The sequence below is a fragment of the Peromyscus californicus genome, unplaced genomic scaffold, assembly GCF_007827085.1.
Source record: "Peromyscus californicus insignis strain IS unplaced genomic scaffold, ASM782708v3 Scaffold_4__1_contigs__length_199733344, whole genome shotgun sequence".
Taxonomy (NCBI): Eukaryota; Metazoa; Chordata; class Mammalia; order Rodentia; family Cricetidae; genus Peromyscus; species Peromyscus californicus.
This window is the reverse complement of record NW_026294562.1, coordinates 165753108-165774076: the sequence shown is the minus strand read 5'-3', so window position 1 is coordinate 165774076 and position 20969 is coordinate 165753108. Positions and strand designations below refer to the sequence as shown.

The 20969-nt window shown below is 53.7% G+C and overlaps 1 protein-coding gene across 2 annotated transcripts in view; it reads left to right on the top strand.

Moving 5' to 3' along the window:
• The window catches only part of Bicra (BRD4 interacting chromatin remodeling complex associated protein), a 78576-nt gene extending 58806 nt beyond the window's left edge, over positions 1 to 19770 (top strand). The window contains exons 6-15 of one of the 2 annotated variants that reach the window (XM_052762391.1): positions 1761 to 3704; positions 4080 to 4259; positions 11714 to 12355; positions 12489 to 12669; positions 12905 to 13014; positions 14167 to 14228; positions 15271 to 15419; positions 15603 to 15697; positions 15864 to 15966; positions 17987 to 19770. In XM_052762391.1, coding sequence (XP_052618351.1) covers positions 1761 to 3704; positions 4080 to 4259; positions 11714 to 12355; positions 12489 to 12669; positions 12905 to 13014; positions 14167 to 14228; positions 15271 to 15419; positions 15603 to 15697; positions 15864 to 15966; positions 17987 to 19104 — 4584 coding nt within the window. In that variant the 3' untranslated portion in view covers positions 19105 to 19770. The remainder of the gene's footprint in view (positions 1 to 1760; positions 3705 to 4079; positions 4260 to 11713; positions 12356 to 12488; positions 12670 to 12904; positions 13015 to 14166; positions 14229 to 15270; positions 15420 to 15602; positions 15698 to 15863; positions 15967 to 17986) is intronic. The other variant, XM_052762392.1, reaches the window with a different exon arrangement.
• Positions 19771 to 20969: the final 1199 nt, after the last annotated feature.

Below are 20969 nucleotides of genomic sequence, written 5' to 3'. Positions count from 1 at the left end.
CTCATAATGAACTTTGGAGCCAGACAAGTTTTGATATATGACATCACATGCTTACCTTCCTGTGGCAACCCTTGGGGAGCAGCTGGGTCATTGTACAGCGTGTATTGCCCAGAACTCCTGGCAAAGTTTGCTCTTAAAAAATTAAAGCTGGGCGGTGGTGGCGCACCCCTTTAATCCCAGCATTTGGGAGGCAGAGGCAGGTGGATCTCTTATGAGTTCGAGGCCAGCCTGGGCTACAGAGTGAGTTCCAGGAAAAGGCTCCAAAGCTACACAGAGAAACCCTGTCTCGAAAAACCAAAAAAAAAAAAAAAAAAAAAAACCCCAAAAAAACAAATAAAAAACAGAAACCAGGCGGGCATGGTAGTGCGTGCCTACGGTCCCAGCACTTGGAAGATAGCAAGAGGATCTGGAGTTCAAAGTCATCCATGGGGTCTGGAGAGATGGCTCAGTGGTTAAGAGCACTGGCTGCTCTTGCAGAGGAGTGGGGTTTGGTTCCCACATGGTGGCTCACAGCTGTCTGTAACTCCAGTGCCAGGGAGTTTGACTTTATTCTGGCCTCTTTAGACACCAGGCACATATGTGTTGTACAAACATATGCACAGGCACACATGTACACACAAACTAAAATAATTTTTAAAAAAGTCATCCTTAGCTATAGAGCAAGTTCAAGGCCAGCCTAGGCAACATAATGAGTTCTTATCTAGCCTGGACAAACAAAGGTCATCCTGGGCTATATAGCAAGTTCCAAGATAGCCAGGGCTGTACAGAGAGACCCTGTCTCAACCTCCCCCTCCCCCCAAAAGAAGAAATTCATTAAATACTCTTTGTTTGTAGGGAGTACTGGACCCACAAATAAATATTGTGGGTCTCTGTGACTATAATTTCATTTATTTATTTTTTTTTTACTTATTTTGCATGCGTCTCTCTGTGTGTGTTTGTGTCTGTGTGTGCTCGTGTGTGCATGTGCACATGAGTTTACCACAGCATGTGTGTGGAGGTCAGAGGACAACTCTCGAGAGTCGGTTCTCTCCTGCCCCGCCACCTTGTGGGATCCAGGGATTGATCTCAGACTGTCGAGCCTGCATGCAGTTGTCTATCTGCAGAGCCGTCTCATCTGCCCAGTTGACTATTTAAAAAAAAAAAAAAAAATATGCAGGCAGCTCTCTGTGAGTTCAAGGCTACCCAGGTGGTCTACATAGTGAGTTCCAGGTCAGCCAGGGTTACATAATGAGGCTCTTGTCTTTAAAAAAGAAAGAAAGGAAGGAAGGAAAGAAAGAAAGAAAGAAAGAAAGAAAAGAAAGAAAGCATTTATGTATATATGTGTATATATATGTACATATATGTATATAAAGCATTAATGTATATATGCGTGTGTGACACCTGTGTGGGTGGGGCTATATGGCATGCACGTAGAGGTATAGGACAGTTTTAAGGAGTCACTTGCCTCTTTCTACATTAGGAACTGGAGCTGGAACTCAGGTTGTCAGAATTGTTGAGATGAGTGCTTTTACCCACTGAGTAATCTTGCTCACCTCCGTCCCCAATATTCTTACTACCTTTTGCTGATAGGTGGGGATGGAGAAACTGGGGTCAGATTAGGCAAGCTGCAGGTTGCACAGTCAAGCCCACAACCAAGCTAGGGTTTGATCTGCATCCAGCCACTTTCAGACAGAAAATTATTGGATTGTAGTGGCCTTTGACACCAAGTTTGACCCTTTGCTGACCTCAGCTCTTGTCTTCTCCTCTTGACTGCCCTCCAGCTCCATGTGCAGGAAGCTCCCGGCAACCACCTAAACCCGGAGCCCAGCCAGCCTGCCCCTAGCGTGGACCTGGACTTCCTGGAAGATGATATCTTGGGCTCCCCTGCAGCAGGAGGAGGTGGAGGGGGCGGTGGGGGCCCTGAACAGCCCTGTGACATTCTCCAGCAGAGTCTTCAGGAGGCCAACATCACAGAACAGACCTTGGAGGCTGAGGCTGAGCTGGACCTGGGCCCCTTCCAGCTGCCCACCCTACAGCCCGCCGACAATGGGGCTGGTGCTACTGGGGCTACGGGAGCCGCTACGGTGACCGCGGGACCCCAGGCTCTCTTCCCCGGCAGCGCAGATCTGCTGGGGCTGCAAGCTCCGCCCACTGTACTGACCCACCAGGCCTTGGTGCCACCTCAGGATGTGGTCAACAAGGCCCTGAGCGTTCAGCCCTTCCTGCAGCCCGTGGGTCTGGGCAACGTGACCCTTCAGCCCATTCCGGGCCTCCAGGGCCTCCCCAATGGCAGCCCTGGGGGTGCCACAGCAGCCACCTTGGGTCTGGCACCCATTCAGGTGGTGGGCCAGCCCGTCATGGCCCTTAACCCACCCACCTCCCAGCTCTTGGCAAAACAGGTGCCTGTCAGTGGCTACTTGGCCTCAGCAGCCGGGCCCTCAGAGCCAGTGACACTGGCCTCTGCCGGAGTGTCCCCCCAGGGGGCCGGCCTGGTCATCCAGAAAAATCTCCCAGCCGCAGTGACCACCACTCTCAATGGGAACTCAGTGTTTGCCGGGACAGGGGCCGCCACGGCAGCAGCCAGTGGAGCACCCTCGGGACAGCCGCTGGCGGTGGCCTCGGGCCTTGGCACGTCACCACTGGTACAAGCACCCAACGTGATTTTACACAGAACCCCCACGCCCATCCAACCCAAGCCTGCGGGGGTACTGCCCCCCAAACTCTACCAGCTGACACCCAAGCCCTTCACCCCCACGGGGGCAACCCTTACCATCCAGGGTGAACCAGGTACCCTGCCCCAGCAGCCCAAGGCCCCCCAGAACCTGACTTTCATGGCCGCAGGCAAAGCTGGCCAGAATGTGGTGCTGTCCGGCTTCCCCGCACCGGCCTTGCAGGCGAATGTATTCAAGCAGCCACCAGTCACCACCACGGGGACAGCTCCGCCGCAGCCCCCCGCGGCCCTCAGCAAGCCCATGAGCGTGCACCTCCTCAATCAAGGCAGCAGTATCGTGATCCCAGCCCAGCACATGCTGCCTGGCCAGAACCAGTTCCTGCTGCCAGGCACCCCGGCCGTTCAGCTCCCCCAGTCACTCTCTGCCCTGCCTGCCAACGTGGGCGGCCAGATCCTCACGGCCGCAGCACCCCATGCCGGTGGACAACTCATTGCCAACCCGATCCTCACCAACCAGAACCTGGCAGGCCCGCTGAGTCTAGGCCCAGTGCTGGCACCCCACTCGGGAGCACACAGCGCCGCGCACATCCTTTCCGCAGCCCCCATCCAAGTGGGCCAGCCCGCTCTCTTCCAGATGCCTGTGTCGCTGGCCACTGGCAGCCTGCCCACCCAGAGCCAGCCGGCCCCCACTGGCTCCACCGCCACCACCGTCCTCCAGGGCGTCACCCTGCCCCCCAGCGCTGTGGCCATGCTCAACACCCCCGAGGGACTGGTGCAGTCCACCACCCCAGCTGCTACCACTGGGGAGGCCACGCCTGTTCTGGCAGTTCAGCCTGTCACCCAGGTGCCCTCCGCTGTCACCACGTCACTGCCTGTGGGTCTCCAACAGCCACAGGCGCAGCCGCCTCCACAGGCCCCTACTCCACAGGCGGCCACCCAGCCTCAGTCCACCCCTCCTCAGGCCAGCCCAGAGAAGATAGTCCTGGGGCAGCCGCCCCCTGCGGCCACAACGGCCATCCTCACTCAGGATTCCCTCCAGATGTTCCTGCCCCAGGTATGGGGGAGCATTAAGAGAGGGAAAGGGTCGAGTGGCAAACAGCTGAGCTGAGGCAGCTAGTGGGGGCCCTGGGGATGCCCACAAGGTTCGTAGGTTGTCTGACTGACAGACAAGTGGTGGGATTGACAGACTGACAGGGGGCATATTTGGTGAACTGACAGACAAGGGGGAGTAGTAGTATGTAAGACATGGGTGGATGGAATGATGGACAGGCGGACGGAAAACACAGGACGGTGGGCGGAGGTTCTGGGGTCTGCCTGCCCTGCGCCTCTTGTCTACAGTCCCCCGTGAGATTGAGTGGGGGTGGCAGGCTCAGATGGGAGCCCACGGCCTCTGGGGGCCTTCTGACCCTGTGTGGGTGGCCCCTTGCAGGAGAGGAGCCAGCAGCCCCTCTCTACAGAGGGTCCCCACCTCTCGGTGCCTGCCTCGGTCATAGTCAGCGCCCCGCCTCCTGCCCAAGACCCAGCCCTGGCCACACCCGTGACCAAAGGAGCTGGCCTCGGCGGCGCTCAGACCCCCGACAGCCAGGCTTCCCCAGCTCCGGCTCCCCAGGTAGACGCACCTTGGCAGCCTGGCCTCCTCCCCACGCAGCTCCCCGCTCTGCCCTGCCTGCCTCTGTCCCGCTGCCTTGGAAAACGTGCTCTTTGTTCTTCACTCTCGTGTTCCCTGAATGTCTCCTGGCCACAGTGCACATTTGAGACCAGGGCCAGCCCAGGGAGGGTCCAGCTTTAGATGGGGACACAAGTCACAGAGGGTTGGGGAATGGCTTCTTCCTGTATTGGGCAACACAACTCTTTTACATTTCAAAACATAACTAAAGTCAGACATGATGGCGCCTTCTTGTAACCAGTACTCAGGAGGGTCAGATGTTCAGAGTCGTTCTTGGCTACATAGGGAGTTTGAGGCCAGCCTGTGCTACATGAGACCCTGTCTCAACAACAACCAGAACCATGCTGAGATCCTCAGCCCCTCCTGAACAGGGCTCTTGAATTTCCTTTCAGTGTGGACATGAGCGTGACCACACATGAACACTCTGTCTTCCAGCTTTATAAAATGCGATAGCGTGCTGTGCCTAGGTTCACGCTTGTATCTGTTGTTTAAACTTGACCTTGGCGGCTGCGTAGGGGACCATTGTGTGGGTGCGTTATTCCTTTAGCCGGTCCTTGGTGGCCTTCTAAAGTCACTCCTGGTTTTTACTTGTTATGAACAAGGTCGCAGATAATGGCTTTGTGTGGGTAGCATTTTGTAGGATAAATTATTGTTTTATGATCTGGGTTTGAACTGAGAGCTTTGTGTGTGCTGGGCAGGCATTCTCCCACTGAGTCATGCCCCCAGCCCCTCACTGGGGGATTCTAGGCAGGGGCTCTACCACTGAGCCACACCCCAGCCCCTCACTGGGGGGTTCTAGGCAGGGGCTCTACCACTGAGCCACACCCCAGCCCCTCACTGGGGGGTTCTAGGCAAGCACCTACTACTGAGATACATAACAAGCCCTTTGAACATTTTTATTTTGGGACAGAGTCTTGCTAAGTTGTTCAGTTTAAGCCTTCCATGTATTGTCCTTCTGCCTCAGAATCTGAAGTCGCTGGGCATACAAGTCTTTCACCACATATAACTTAGAATAAGTTCTTTAAACTGAGTTTTCTGAGTCTAAAAGATGTATGGCTTTATATTGTAATAATGTCTCCAAGCTGCCTTCTGTGAACTGTCAGTTGGTAGAGCTTTGTCAGCAGTATATAGAGGTGGCCAGTGTGACAGGTAAAATATAGTGCTGTGTACTGATTTTAAAGTTGTGTTTTATATTCATTGTCAATGAAATCAGGCAAGTTTTTATACACTTAAGAGCTATTTATTCTATGAGATTGTTTATATTCTTTGCTGTTTTCAGCTGTTGGTTCCTAGTTAGTGTCTTGTTGATTTGTGGATACTCTTTACATATGAGGAAAGTGAGCCTTTGGTCTCATGTGAATTGTAAGCATATGAGAAGTTAAGGCAGGCTGCCCTTGTACTCTAGAGAAGCAGATCTTGAACTTGTTTTAAAAAAAGAAAAAAGAAGGGCCAGAGGAGAGGTGGAAATTGGAAAAGATCATATATTGGCAAGGGGGTGGATGGCAAAGTCAGTGTGGACTTGGTCTTGAACAGCCATGATTTTACATGCAGACTGCCTGCCGTATAACTTGGACGTGTTTCTTCTGTCTAGATTGAAGGTGGGGAAGAGGGCTTAGGTTAAATCAGTGAGCCAGTGTGTCCTCCACACACAGTAGGAGCTTGCTTGCGTCTGCTGTAGTCAGAACCTGCAGCTGCTGCAGGTGAGTGTATCTGCATGTGGCAATGTGTACTCAGAGGTCAGAGGCATTGGATTCCCTGGTGCTGGAGTTACAAACTGTTGTGACCCACCTGATATGGATGCTGGGAACAGAACCTGGATCCTGGTGGAGGAGCAACAGGTGCTCTTAACCACTGAGCCAGCTCTCCAGCTCCATCCGTTTATACTTTTTAAATGCTGGCAGTGAATGTCTCTAGCAGGCGGTGCATGTAGTTGACAAGCCGTGGTCTGAGGGAACTGTGGAGGGTTGGGGAAGGGAGAGCCCCGGCATTTTCCACCACCTCTTCTGGGTCCTGCAGTCTCAGGCAAGATGCTTATTTCTTTGTACCTTAGTTTCTTTACCTCTCGAGTAAGTATAATGACAGCAGCTACTTTACAGAGTTAGGACACATGTAAACTCATGCATGCTGTGTTCTTACACCAGGCCTAACCAACACTGAGACAGCACTTAACCAAGGAGCCAGGCAGCTGAGTGTGGTGGCTGCTACTTGCAAGCCTGCCTGCCTATCTACTCCTTGGGAATCAGAGAGACCCAGAGGTTCAAAGTTATCCTGGGCTTCGGAGCAAGTTCCAGGCTAGCCTCCAGGACACAAGACTCATCAGACATGACTCAAGCCATGAATCCCAGGACCTAGAAGGCCGAGGCAGGCAGGGTTCTGAGTTCAAGCCATTCTGATCTACATAGTGAGTTCCAGGCTAGCCTGGGCTTGTCTTAAATCAAGAAACAAGAAAGATGTCAGGTTGGGCTGCAGTCATGTAAAGGCTTGCTGAGGCTGGTGAACCTGCCTCCCAGCTCAGCCTGTGTGGGCGTCCGAAGGGACAGGTCACAGCAAGTCATGGTTGGCTTCCCCACAGCAGATGAGTAGTGAGTACCAGCTGTGGGTGGGAGTTGAAGCCTGCTTCTTGGTCTAGTCTCGGAAGTGACAAGATCACTTCTGGGGAATTCCTGGTCACAGACACTAATCCTGGGGTGATGTGGGTGGGGGTTAAATATAGGAATGTCTTAGAGACTGGTAGCAATTTTTTTTTAAAGATTTTATTTATTATGTAAACAGTGTTCTTTCTGCAAGTTTGCTATATGCCAGAAGAGGGCATCAGATCTCATTACAGATGGTTGTGAGCCACCATGTGGGTGCTGGGAATTGAACTCAGGACCTCTGGAAGAGCAGACAGTGCTCTTAACCTCTGAGCCGTCCCTCCAGACCCTGCAAAATTTGTTTATAATTATTATTATTTATTTATTTATTTTTATAATTATTTTTTTAATGTGTACGGATATTTTGCCTGCATCTGTGTACGTCCACCACTTGTATGCCTGGTGCCCACAGAGGCCAGAAGAGGGTGTCAGATCCCCTGGAAAGAGAGACGGTTGTGAACTGTCGTGTGGGTGCTGGGAACCAAACCCTAGTCCTCTGGAAGAGCAGCCAGCGTTCTTAGCCGGTGAACCACCTCACCAGCCACCGTCAATCTTTCTTCCTTCGTGTTTTCTTACTTGGATCCTTTGAGGCTAGGCTGTACATGTCACCCCTGCTCTATATTCCTGAGATTTTAGTGCAGTATTACAGCTCTGGGGAAGGACTTTCTCTTAACCATCATATCAGTCAGATGTAATGTACATCTATAACCGAAGCATCCTGGAGGCTGAGGCAGGAAGATTACTGGAAACTTGAGGCTAGTCCGGGTTATAAAAGTCATAAACAAGCAAAGCAAAGCAAACAAAAAAAACCTACTTGTTTTGTACTATTGTACAAACTATAGTCTTGTACCCCTGTTGTTCTATTGATTAGCAAAGCTAGCAATTCGGTGTGCACACGGCACGGCTGCTTGATTCAGTTTTGCACTCCAGTTTATATGTTTTAAATTTCTTCTTACGTTTGTTTTGTGTGTATATGTTTATGTGCGAGCGCGCATGTGCCAGAGTGCACCTATGGAGGTCAGAGTGTACCTCAAAGGAGTCTGTTCCCCCTTCCCACTAGGTGGATCTGGGGTTTGATTTGGGGCCTATAGGCTTGTGGACAGGTGCGTTGTCCACTGAACCAGCTCCCTGGCACTCATAAACCATCCTTGCTCAGCATTACGGTTCTGTTTCACTAGCTCTCCCGCGCCCCTGTGTGGCCATTCACTGGAAAGGCATTTAGGATAGTAGAAAGAACTGGCTTTTCATAGGCACCAGGACACTAATCTGCTCTCCTTACACTGGGCTATATTATGGTTTGCCTACGTAAATAAGGCCACAGTGGATATCCCTGTGAGCAACGAATGGAACTGTCTTTCAAGATTTATTTATTTTGAGCTGTGTGGTGGTGCATGCCTTTAATCCTAGTGCTCGGGAGGCAGAGGCAGGTGGATCTCTGAGTTCAAGGTCAACCCAGTCTACAAAGTGAGTTCCAGGACAGCCAGGACTGTTGCACAAAGAAACCCTGTGCAAAAAAATATATATATATATTTTGTATGTATGAGTATTTGCCTACATGTATATACCTGGTGCCTGGTGCCCTGCCTGGGGGGGGGGGGGTGAGGGGGCATGTCAGAAGATGCTGTTGGATCCCCTGGAACTGGAGTAAAGGATGGTTGTGGGCCACCATATAAGTGCTGGGACCTGAACCTGGGTCTTCTTGAAGAGCTCCCAGTGTTCTTAACTGCTAAGCCATCTCTCCAGCCCTCTTTTTATTCTTTATTTTGAGATAGTGTCTCACAGTTGCCTGGGCTGACTGTAAGCTCACTCCCTAGCCCAGGTTGGCCTTGCAGTTCTCCTTCATTATCTCTAACCCTCTTCTTGTCTGCATTTCCTTTCTTTATTTTTTATTTTATTTATTTTTTTTCCGAGACAGGATTTCTCTGTGTACCTTTGCGCCTGTCCTGGAACTTGCTCTGTAGACTAGGCTGGCCTCGAACTCACAGAGATCCACCTGCCTCTGCCTCCCAAGCACTGGGATTGAAGGCGTGCGCCACCCACCGCCCGGCATTGTCTGCATTTTCATCCCAGTGCTGGGGATAGAACCCAGGGCCTTGTGCGCTCTAAGCACACATCTTTCCACCAAGTTACAGTCTGAGTCCCTTGAACTCTTTTTATAAATAGTTCTGTTAGTTTTAGTTATGTCTGTGTGGGATTGTGCTCTGCAGTGCGCGTGCCCAAGGGTATCAGAGATGTCCTGTACACTGGCGCTGGAGTTACAAGTGGTTGTGAGCGGCCCAGTTTGGGGGTTGAGCCAAACTCGGGTCCTCTAGAAGAGAAGCAAGCACTCCTCACTGCTGAGCCATCGCTCTGCCCCCCCCTCCCCTTTTACTCTCTGAAAAACATTAAGTTGGGTGGTGGTGGCGCACACCTTTAATCTCAGCACTTGTGAGGCAGAGGCAGGTGGGTCTCTGAGTTCGGGGCCAGCCTGGTCTAGAGAGCGAGTTCTAGGACAGCCAGGACTGCACAGAGAAACCCTGTCTTGAAAAGCAAAAAAAAAAAAGAAAAGAAAAAAAAAGAAAGGAAGAAAGTTAAGTGAAACATTTTATTATTTGTAGAAAGATTGTTTCAAAAATATCCCTAAAGGGAGCTTGCAGAAGTCTGTGACTCCAGTTCCAGGGGATCTAGTGCCCTCTTCTGGCCTCTGTGGGCCAGACATACATGCAGGTAAAATACCTATATATATTTAGAAAAAAAAAAATCCTTAAAGGACATCAACACAGCTCTGCCCTGCCTTGCAGGTAGATACTTCTGCCCCACCCCCATCCCCATGCCCCTTCAAATTTTCTGTGTTGCATGTTCCTGGAGAAGAACAACCAAGTTAAAGGTGTATTTGTTTTGTTTAGCTGAGGATGACCTTGAACTCCTGATCCTCCTGCCTTGAGCTCCCAAGTGCTGGGATCACAGCCCTTGAGCCACTGCGCCAGGCTGATGTAGTGCTGGGAATCGAACCCAAGTCTTTGAGCGTAGTAGACAGACATGCTACCGACTGAGGCACATTCCCGACATAAGGAAACTTTGCAAGCACCAGAGCAAGCTGCTTTCTGCAGGATTGCTGGAGGAAGGTCCCTTTCACTGTGTGGCAGGCCCAGAACGGTTACCCTGCCCCGTGGTCGGAGCTGGCAGCACTGGAGGGATGGTTGCTCGATCTACTTTGTTTCTAGGTGTATTTTACTTCTTAGTTGTCAGAAGTCTACCAGAGCTAAGCTTGGGAGAGTTGCTCAAAGTGTCCCAGACTTAGAGGCCAGATGCATAGGGGAGTTACACCATGCAGAGGTCCAAGCAGTAATGCTGAGCTGCGGATCACCTCAGTGTAGAGCAGTGGTTCTCAACATGTGGGTCGCGACCCCCTTGCGGGGGGGGGGGGGGTCGAACTTCACTTTCGCAGGGGTCGCCTGAGACCATCAGAAAACACAGATATTTACGTTACGATTCATAACAGTAGCAAAATCACAGTTATGAAGTAGCAAGGAAAATAATTCTATGGTGGGGGGGCGTCACAACATGAGGAACTGTGTTAAAGGGTCGCAGCATTGGGAAGGTTGAGAGCCGCTGGGGTAGAGTGAGGAGCCCTCAGACTCTCTGGTCTTGAGTCCTTGTGTGTGTGCCCATGTGCATGCCACAGACCAGGTGTGGAGGGTAGAGGACAACTTGTGGGAGTCAGTTCTCTCCTTCCACTATGTGGGTTCTGGGGATCAAACTCAGGTCATCCTGATGTCTTTACAGCAAGCCTTTACCTGCTGAGCCATCTTGCCAGTCCAGTGTCCCAGGGGGTAGAGGCTTTGAGCAGGGTGGGAGCCATGTGAGGGCCTACAGTTCAAGCCCCGCCTCTTCTGGGTGGCAGACTCCCTCTGCAGCTGAAGTGAGTGAGGGCAAACCACACTGGGAGACATCCCATTAGCCCATACTGGTGGCCAAGTCAGTGCTCCAGGGCAGTGTCAAGGTGCCGGCCAAGCCTTGGGGACACAGCGGGCACTCACTGGTTGCATAGTGCCTGCTGTGGTCATGACTTAAGGATGACAGTGGCCGAGGCCTGCTTGGGTGGAAGGACAGTGCACTGGTGGGGGATGCAGGCTGGACGGTGTGGCCCCATGGCTTGGGCACTGTCTAGAACTGCCACACACATGTACCACGGTGGACATGCAGCTGAGTCACGGGCACATTGAGACAGACAGGGACCCAGGCATAGTGCCCAGAGCACGCCACCCGCACACCCATTTCCCATGGTTGGCCACTTCCTGTTGCCCTCTCGTGCTCCTGGGTCGTGAAGCCTCCCACCCTGGCCAGCAGCCACCTGTGCCCGAGCGGCGCCTGTGTGATGTCATGCAGGCACCTCCCTGTGCTGTGCTCCTGCCCCTACCTCCTGCTCAGCAGCTTGTGGTGCTCCCCGCCAGTGTCCCTGCCGCTGCTTCCTCTGCTGCCGCCAACCCGCACACCCGACCTGCAGAGCTTTCCTTCATCTGCCGGGTGGGGGTGCACAGGGGGGATCAGAGGGTAGAGGAGGGCGGGGGGTGGGGGGGGCGTGTGGCGACAGGGGTGTGGGTAGGAGAGGCTGCAGTGGTGGCGGTGGGGTCCTGCCTCAGGCGGGACTGGGGCAGGCGGGGAATGGAGCCTTTGGGTGGGATGGTTGAGGTCTGGGTGAAGAGTGGCTGGGGATACAGTGTCTTGGGAAAGTGGAAGCCAAGGCCGATCTGAGTCTGTCTCTGTCTCCCTTTTCCTGCACAGATCCCTGCAGCTGCTCCACTGAAAGCCCCTGGCCCCGCCTCCTCCCCATCACTACCTCACCAGGCCCCCCTGGGAGACAGTCCCCACATGCCCTCCCCACACCCTGCCAGGCCCCCCTCCCGCCCACCCTCAAGACCCCACTCACGCCCTCCATCCCAGCCCCAGAGCCTGGCCTGCCCACCCTTGGAGCCCACCCTGCACCCCTGCCCTCCACCCCAGGGTCCCCCAACTCTGCCTGGTATCTTTGTGATCCAGAATCAATTGGGTGCTCCACCACCAGCCGGCACCCCAGCCCCCACGGCCCCAGGCCCACCCCAGACCCCTCTGCGACCCCCATCCCAGCCCCCTGAGGGCCCACTGCCCCCAGCCCCCCACCTCCCTCCTGCCTCGACCCCCTCCTCCACTGTGGCCTCCTCCTCTGAGGCTTCCACCAGGGTGCCAGTCCCCACACCCCCTGACTTCCAGCTCCAGTTCCCACCGGGCCAGGGACCCCATAAGTCCCCCACTCCGCCACCAGCCCTCCACATGGTCCCTGAGCCCACAGCGCCCCCTCCACCACCACCACCTCGGACCTTCCAGATGGTAACTGCCCCCTTTCCAGCGCTGCCCCAGCCAAAAGCACTTCTGGAAAGATTCCACCAGGTAACGATTAGTAGGGACACCTAACTTCCCAAACTGGCGCCCTGCCCTGCCCTGCCCACTATGTGTCCGGGTGCATCTGGCCACCCCCACTGCGATCCCATGCCCCACCCCTCAGCCACCTGTCCTTCCTCAGGTACCATCTGGGATTATCCTCCAGAATAAGGCTGGGGGCACCCCTGCCACCCCACAGACGTCTACTACCCTGGGGCCCCTCTCCAGTCCTCCTGCCTCTGTGCTAGTCAGCGGACAGGCACCACCTGGGACTCCTGCCGCCTCCAGCCATGCTCCAGCCTCCACGCCTATGGCCACCACAGGTAGGGAGAGGAGCCTGCCTCAGCAAAGGGGTCGTGTAGAACGGCTGCGTAGCGGAGCCCAGGCTGCTGCCCCACCCTCCCGGCACCGACGGGTGGAAGAAGGAAGGCAGACTGCCCAGGTCTCAGGAACGAGGCACTGGTGGGAGGGCTGTGGGATGGGAAGGGTGCTCACAGTGGAGGAAGGGCCTTCATGCTGGTGACCCCTGGGTCCTCTCCCTTCCTTGCTCCACCCTAGGCCTCCCTCCTCTACTTCCTGCCGAAAACAAAGCTTTTGCCAGCAACCTTCCAACCCTGAGTGTGGCCAAAGCTGCTGTGTCTGGGCCCGGGAAGTCCCCAGCACTGCAGGTAAGGAACATCGGGGTAACTAGGGATCAAAGGGTGAGCTGGTGAGAGAGAGATGGACATGGGACACTGTGCAGGGGCAGCTAAGGTGGTGAGAAGAGCTAGCTAGGGGCAGGGGTGTGTGGACCACCAATACAGTGCTTTAGATGTGGGCTAAGGCCAGGGATCAGTGGGAGAGCCCCTGCCTAGAATCCCCCAGTGAGGGACTGGGGTGTGGCTCAGTGGTAGAGCCCCTGCCTAGAATCCCCCAGTGAGGGACTGGGGTGTGGCTCAGTGGTAGAGCCCCTGCCTAGAATCCCCCAGTGAGGGACTGGGGTGTGGCTCAGTGGTAGAGCCCCTGCCTAGAGTCTCCCAGTTGAGGGGCTGGGGGTGCGGCTTGAGGGGTTAGGGGGGTGGAGGGTGTCTCTTTGTATCTGAGGCTGTCCTTGAACGGGATCCCACCTGTGCCTCCCAAGTGCTGGGTTTACAGGCTGTCCTGTTTGCTGTCTGTTGCTATCATAATAAGACTGTAACAAGCCGGGCGGTGCTGGCGCACACCTTTAATCCCAGCACTCAGGAGGCAGAGGCAGGTGGATCTCTGTGAGTTCAAGGCCAGTCTGTTCTACAGAGTGAGTTCCAGCACAGCCAGAGCTACACAGAGAAACCCTGTCTCCCAAAACCAAAACAAAACAAAAGATTGTAATCAAAAGCAGCTTAAGGGAGGGAAGGTTTATTTGTCTGTCATTGAGGGAAAGTCAACTAAAGGGCAGGAACTGATCGCGGAGGAATGTTCCTTACTGGCTCACTCATGGGCGCAGTCATTCACTGGCTCATTTCCTCTCTAGGCTAGCTTTCTTGCAGAGCTTGGGACCACCTGCCTCGGAATGCTGCTGTCCACAAAAGGGCAGCTCTCTTGCATCAGTTAATCAAGATAATCCCTAAAGGGCAGACGTCAGTTGAGGTTTCTTTTCTCAGGTGACTCTAGGCTGTGTCAAGCATAATGACAGCACACCTGACTTTCCTTGCCAGGTTTCTCTTGATGGGCAGGGATGCTGTAGCTGCGGGCCAGCTCCATTTACCATCTATGTCCTTGGCTAGAGGGGGGACCCTAGTCTGAGGAGACAGAGAAGGCTCCCTCCTAGTAGCACCTGTCACTCACCATTCCTCCTTCCACAGTATGACAGCAAGTTGTGTAGCCTGAAGAAACAGCCCCAGCTGCAACCCAGCAAAGAAGCCTGGTGAGTGCCAGCCACCTGCCCCGACCACTCCACAAAGTCCCAGCTCCAACTCTCCCTAGTGGTGTGCGTTCCCTCTTGACCTCAGTTTCCCTCCTTCTGAGGGAATGGTGGAAGTGAGGTCAGTGGGGGACATGGGCAGGCTGTTGATGTCAGGGCGGTCGGATGTGGTGGGGAAGAGAGCCAGGCAGAAAGTGAATGGGTGACAAGAAGCCAGGGGTGTTCAGATGGACCCGTGGGTTAAGAGTGCTTGAGAGTTTGAGGGTCAGGGGGCTGGAAAGATAGATGGCTCAGAGGTTAAGAGCACTGACTGCTCTTCCAGAGGTCCTGAGTTCAATTCCCAGCACCTACATGGTGGCTCACAACCATCTATGATGAGATCTTGCGCCCTCTTCTGGTGTGAGGGTAGACATGCAGGCAGAACACTATACATAATAAATCTTTTTTTAAAAAAGTTTGAGGGTCAGGGAAGATGGGGAACAATATTTTGAGGGAGTCAGGTGAATAGGTGGTGATATGGCTACCTGTTGGGTGAGGGCAGGCAGGCTATTTTGAGAACTCGGAGGAGTAAGTGGGTCTGCCCCATGGTGCCCGAGGGCTGGTCTTCAAGGCTTGCCTGGTGGGGGACATGGTCATGTGATGGGGAAACCCAACCTACTGTAGTAGGGATTCTGTAACAAAAACAAAAACAAAAAACAACCCCCACAACTTTGAAATAGAGCAGGCACTTAGACCCTCCTAGGCAGCCCGGCTCCTACACGCTTTCTTAGGCCAGAGGAAGTAGAGAGGTCCTGCCCCCCTGGTGGCAGGAGACGGAACAGCATGGACCTTAGAGTTCCCACCTAACTCTCAACCCCTCCCCTTTCTCCTTTGGATGCTCTTCGGTCACCTGCTAACTTTGGTCCATGGCCAGGGAAGCCGTGAGACAATTGGAACGCAGGGAGCCAGGTTGGCGCCCGAGCTCTAGCCCGGGGCTGAGGTCCAGGATCAGTTTCTCTGGCCCTCACCCCCAGCTCTGTGTATGTGGTCTAACCCCTACCCCCAGCTTCCTGGAGCATCTGCACAAACATCAGGGTTCCGTCCTGCACCCCGATTACAAGACAGCCTTCCCCTCCTTCGAGGACGCCCTCCATCGCCTCCTGCCCTACCACGTCTACCAGGGTGCCCTCCCCTCCCCCAACGACTACCACAAAGGTAAGGCCTCCCCTCGGCTCTCCTCCCGTGTCCGCAAATGCCCTCAGCTCAGCCGCCAGCCCTCAGTGTTCAGACCACAGAGCATGGAGTAGGCTGGACACGTCGCACTTGGCCACAGGTGCCCTGTGCCGACTACTCATCCCCCAACCCACCTCCCGACCTGTGTGGCTTTTCTTCTTTCAGTGGATGAAGAATTTGAGACTGTCTCCACACAGCTCCTCAAACGCACCCAGGCCATGCTCAATAAATACCGGCTTTTGCTTCTGGAAGAGTCCAGGGTAGGATTCTGAAGCCACTGGGGTCCCTGCCCTGCTGTGAACAGGACAGGGTTTGGAGGGAGGATGGGAGGGAGGTAGATGGTCGGAGAGGACCAATCACATCCTGCCAGTTTCATCTCTTCCCCAGCTTGCTTTTTCATGTGTGCTTCATCTCACCCCACCATAGAGAGTCAGTCCTTCTGCGGAGATGGTTATGATCGACCGAATGTTCATTCAGGAGGAGAAGACCACCCTTGCCTTGGATAAGCAGCTCGCCAAGGAGAAGCCTGGTGAGAGGGGAGGGTGGGGCCGGCATCCCGCACCTGTCATGCACCTTGCCAATCAGCCTGACGTGGAGGTGCACAGGGGAGGCAAAGGCAGGAGGATCTCTGTGAATTTGAATATAGTCTAAAAACAAAACAAAATCAAATTCAAGGATTGGGTTGGGCGATGTTACCCTTCTTCGCCACCAGGGGGAACCCCTCCTGCCTCCCTTGTAGTAACTCCCTGAGAGTTTCCACTCTGGAAGGGAGGAGGAGGGGCTTTTCTTTTTATTTTCTTTCTTTCTTTTTTTTTTTCTTTTAAACAGGAAAATATTTTCTCTGTAGAAAATAGTAAAAATGATAACATTTCCCAATAAGCCCTTTTAGGCCAAATGATAGCTGAATTATACATATACTGATTAGATTCTGGGATACAGAAGAAACCTGTCTTCATCTGTTCAGAGAGCTATGTTTTACTTAAGTTGTGGAAGTGAGATTCCTATTCATCTTCCTCTTCACTGTTTGATTTACAGCAGACATTTTCCTATAGGCTAATCCATAATCTAAAAAGATTTTAGCCTCCCCTCCTGAAAGCACAGCCAGCAAAATTCTTATCCTAATAGTGAAATGTTTCACTAAAGCTTGCCCAGTGATTGGGCAAAACCAAAGGAGGGGCTTTCCTGCCAGCCTAGCGATGCAAATGCAGGGGAGAAGCGCAGGGGCTGAGGGCGCAGGGGCTGAGGCGCGCAGGGGCTGAGGGGGCGCAGGAGCTGAGGGGGCGCAGGGGCTGAGGGTGCAGGGGCTGAGGGCGCAGGGGCTGAGGGTGCAGGGGCTGAGGCGCCCAGGCGAGGCTCCGGCCACACCCACTCTGCCTCCGTTCTGCGCTTACACCACTCTAAGAACGAGCTTCCCTCTTGCTTTTTGCACTTTAAGCATCTTACAAGCCTTATCCTTTCTTCAAAAAAGCATGGCACCACACCACAGCCCCTGCTTTTCCAGCGTTCCCCCTTAAGCATTCTTCCACATTCAAACACCATTATTCTCTTGAAAAAAATGCACTGTTCTGCTTCCCCTACCCCAGCCCTGGACCTTTTTATGTCCTCACAGGAGTCACTAGTGCATAATCTTTCTGAATCCCTTTGAAGTATGTTCTGGAGCTTTCTGCCTTTAGGAAGGCGATGTGATGCCTACATGTGTCTTCTGAGTGTCCCTAGTGGCCCCAGGAAGGACCCTGTGATCACACACAAGACTTTCTGTAACAAGTTTGATGGACAACGTGAGATAAACCAAAGCTATAAGCAGCCAGCCAGAGCCCGTGGGCATGCCTTATCCCTATAAGAAAACAAGGAAATAACTTGGAGCATTTGTTTGTTTGTTTTTGAGGTGCTAGTGTTTAAACTCAGGGCTGGGAGCATGCTAGGCTAGGACTGTACTGCTGAGCCATGCCCCCGGTCCCTCACTGGGGGATTCTAGGCAGGGGCTCTACCACTGAGCCACACCCAGCCCCTCACTGGGTTATTCTAGGCAGGTGCTCTACCACTGAACCACACTCCAATCCTGTTTGTTTTGTTGTTTTTAGCTTCACTTTTTTAGAGACAGGGTCTCAATAAGCACCCAGGCTGGCCTTTGTACTCCAGATCCTCTTGCCTTAGCTTCCCGAATAGCCAAAATGACAGATATAGGCCACTACACCGTGCCTGGGAGTTTTCGGGAGGGTTTGGGAGTCCTTGATAAAGGGAGCCTGCAGAATTCTGGGATGACCCAAGAATCTGCTCGGTCTAGACCAGGACTTCTCAACCTTCCCAATGCTGTGACTCTGTCATACACTTCCTCGTGTGGGGGTGACCCCCAGACATACAATCATTTTCATTGCTACTTCATAACGTAATTTTGCAACTGGTATGGGACTCCTAAAGGGGTCGTGACCCACACATTGAGAACCATTGGTTTAGACTCTCCCTGGACCAGGCCATAAGATATTCAATGCGTAAGTACGTCTCTCAGCTTAGCTACTAACCCTGAGGTTTTCTTTGTTCCAACTCCACAGACGAGTACGTGTCTTCCTCCCGCTCCCTCGGCTTCCCTGTCCCAGTGTCTTCCGAGGGTCACCGGCTCCCCAGCCATGGCCCATCATCCTCATCTTCCACATCCGGAACCTCTGCCCAGCCCCCTCCTCACCTGCCCACCAAGCTAGTGATCCGACACGGCGGGGCTGGCGGCTCCCCTTCAGTGACCTGGGCTCGAGCATCATCGTCCTTGTCATCAACGTCCTCATCCTCATCCTCATCCTCTGCCGCCTCATCCTTGGACGCAGATGAGGATGGCCCCATGCCCTCCCGCAACCGGCCACCCATCAAGACCTATGAGGCCCGCAGCCGCATCGGCCTCAAGCTCAAGATCAAGCAGGAGGCCGGCCTCAGCAAGGTGGTGCACAACACCGCACTGGACCCTGTGCACCAGCCCTTGCCTGCACCTGCACCTGCACCTGCGAAAGGGGCGGAGCCTCCGCCGCGCCCGGCCCCACCCCCGCCTCCTCCTGCCACGCAGGCGCAGATGAATGGCACTCTGGACCATCCCCCGCCTGCAGCACGCAAATCCACAGTGCCTGCGCCCTGCCCACGCCTACCATTGCGCAAGACCTACCGTGAGAACGTGGGCGACCAAGGTCCTGCCGAGGGCGCACAGGGACGGCCGCGGGGTACGAGCAGCCCGACCCCACTGCCTGCCAAGGTGGACGAGGCCACCAGCGGGCTGATCCGCGAGCTGGCTGCCGTGGAGGACGAACTGTATCAGCGTGTTCTGAAGGGCGGCCCACCACCCCAAGAAACCCCAGCCTCTGCCACCAGCCAGGGCGCCACCGAACCCAGCTGGGAAGCACCCGCGCTGCCCCCGGCCAAACGACGCAAGTCTGAGTCCCCTGACGTGGACCAGGCCAGCTTCTCTAGTGACAGTCCGCAGGACGATACGCTCACTGAACATTTGCAGAGCGCCATCGACAGCATCCTTAACCTGCAGCAGGCCCCTGGCCGGACACACTCAGCCCCATACCCCCATACAGGGCCCGCACCCGGCACCCCCACATCCCCAGCGCCCCTGCACAGGCCAGACGCCTTTCCGCCCTCCAGTCACAACGGTGGCCTTGGTGCCAGGACGTTGAACAGATAACACTGGGCTGCTCCTGCGGCCCCTGTTGGGTGCCCCCAACCCCGCCTCCAGGGGAGCAGCCTGGCAGCCGACTTCCACCTCTAAGGGGACACTAAACCAGTTCCCCTGACAATTCTTGCCTAAGTTATTTGAGTCACAAAGGCCTCCCCACCCTTCTGCTTCCACATTGGCTAGAGAGTTGGGATGGGGCGTGGGCTTTCTAGGGGAAGGGGGGTTGTAATGTACAATGTTCCCCCCGGCACAGGACAGGCCAGGGGATAAGAGTGAGTGTTTCCCAGGACTGGGCTACTGGGTTGGCACACTGGTAACATCTGAATACCAGGCCATGTCTGATTGGCTTCATGGATCACTGTCCAGGGCGCTCAGAGCTGTGAGAGACCTTCAGACATGCTCGGCTCTCTTCGCGTTCCCCACAGAGCCTGGAAAATTAGGAAACAAGGACTCAAGCCAGTGTCCCAAAGTATCTGCGTCCCATCCATAACGTGCACACACCTGAGTCATTCTGTGTGTGTGCATGCACGAGAGAGTAAGAGAGATTCCCACCACCCCCATCCCTCCAGAGGAACAAGACACGGGGTCTTCCTTCCTCCTCCCAAGCGTCTTCCCTGTATTCTTGCCTCCAGCCCACCATGCCACGTTTTGAAATCTTGGAGACAAAACTAGTACTGTAAGATAAAGTTTTTTTTTTTTTTTGTACTGTATTTATTGTGTATAACGATTTTTTTAAGGGAGAATTCTGTACATCTAGAACTCTTGTAAATTAAAAAACCGATCCTTTTTTTTTTTTTTTAAACTGTATTCAGGCCCCCTCCGGCCTCTGTTGCTTTTGGGTGTTTTATTTGGGGAATGGTATTGGTGGGTTGGTAACCAAGCCAACAGAGAGGAATTTAATGTGTTGGGTGGGTGTCCACCGGGTTCTAGGCCATGTTCTAAGCCCTGTGGAGTCATGAGATAGTTCAATAGGTGCAGGACTTTCCAGGACTCAAATTTTATCGCTGGGACTTAACATGAGAAGGAAAGGACGGATTCCCACACGTTCTCTGACCGCCACGTACGTGCAGTGGCATACATGCCCACACACAAATACATGTAAGGGGCTTTTTGTTTTGTTTTGTTTGTTTTTTGTTAATTAGAAGGTAGTTTGGAAGTCCCTGCTTCTGAAACCAATACTGTCTGTTCTTACTCTACCCGTGTATGTTCTGTGGGCTTTACTTGAAAATGCTCTGAACCCATTGCTCTGGGGAACATGTAGGATTGGGACCCTAGCAGTCTAGGGTCAGTGTTCTCAACCATCCAGGCAGCACCTTGTTTTAGACGGTTTGCTGTTCACAGACATTTATGGGGCTGCAGAGACGGCTCCGTGGTCAAGAGTGCTTACTGGAGAGATGGCTCAGTGGTTAAGAGCACTGACTGCTCTTCCAGGGGACCTGGGTTCAATTCCCAGCACCCACATGGCAGCTCACAACTGTCTGTAACTCCAGTTCCAGGGAACCCGACACTCACAGCAAAACACCAAAGCACATAAAATAAAAAGAAATAAAAGAGTGCTTACTGCTCTTGCAGAGGACCAGGTTTGGTTCCCAGCAGCCGTGTGTATAGGTGGCTCACAACTGCCTGTAACTCCATGTCTAGGGATATGATGCCCTCTTCTGGTCTCCTTGGGTTCCTGCACACATTACACATTAAATTCACATGGGCACAGCACACACCTAAAACAAATCTTAAAGACACTTAGGGGTGTGGTGGCACATGCCTGTCATCCCTGCGTTTGGGAGGTGGAAGCTGGAGAATCAGAAGTTCAAAGCTATTCTAAATACTTGGGGAGACCAAGGTCAGCCTGGGCTATGCAAGACCCTGTCTCGAAG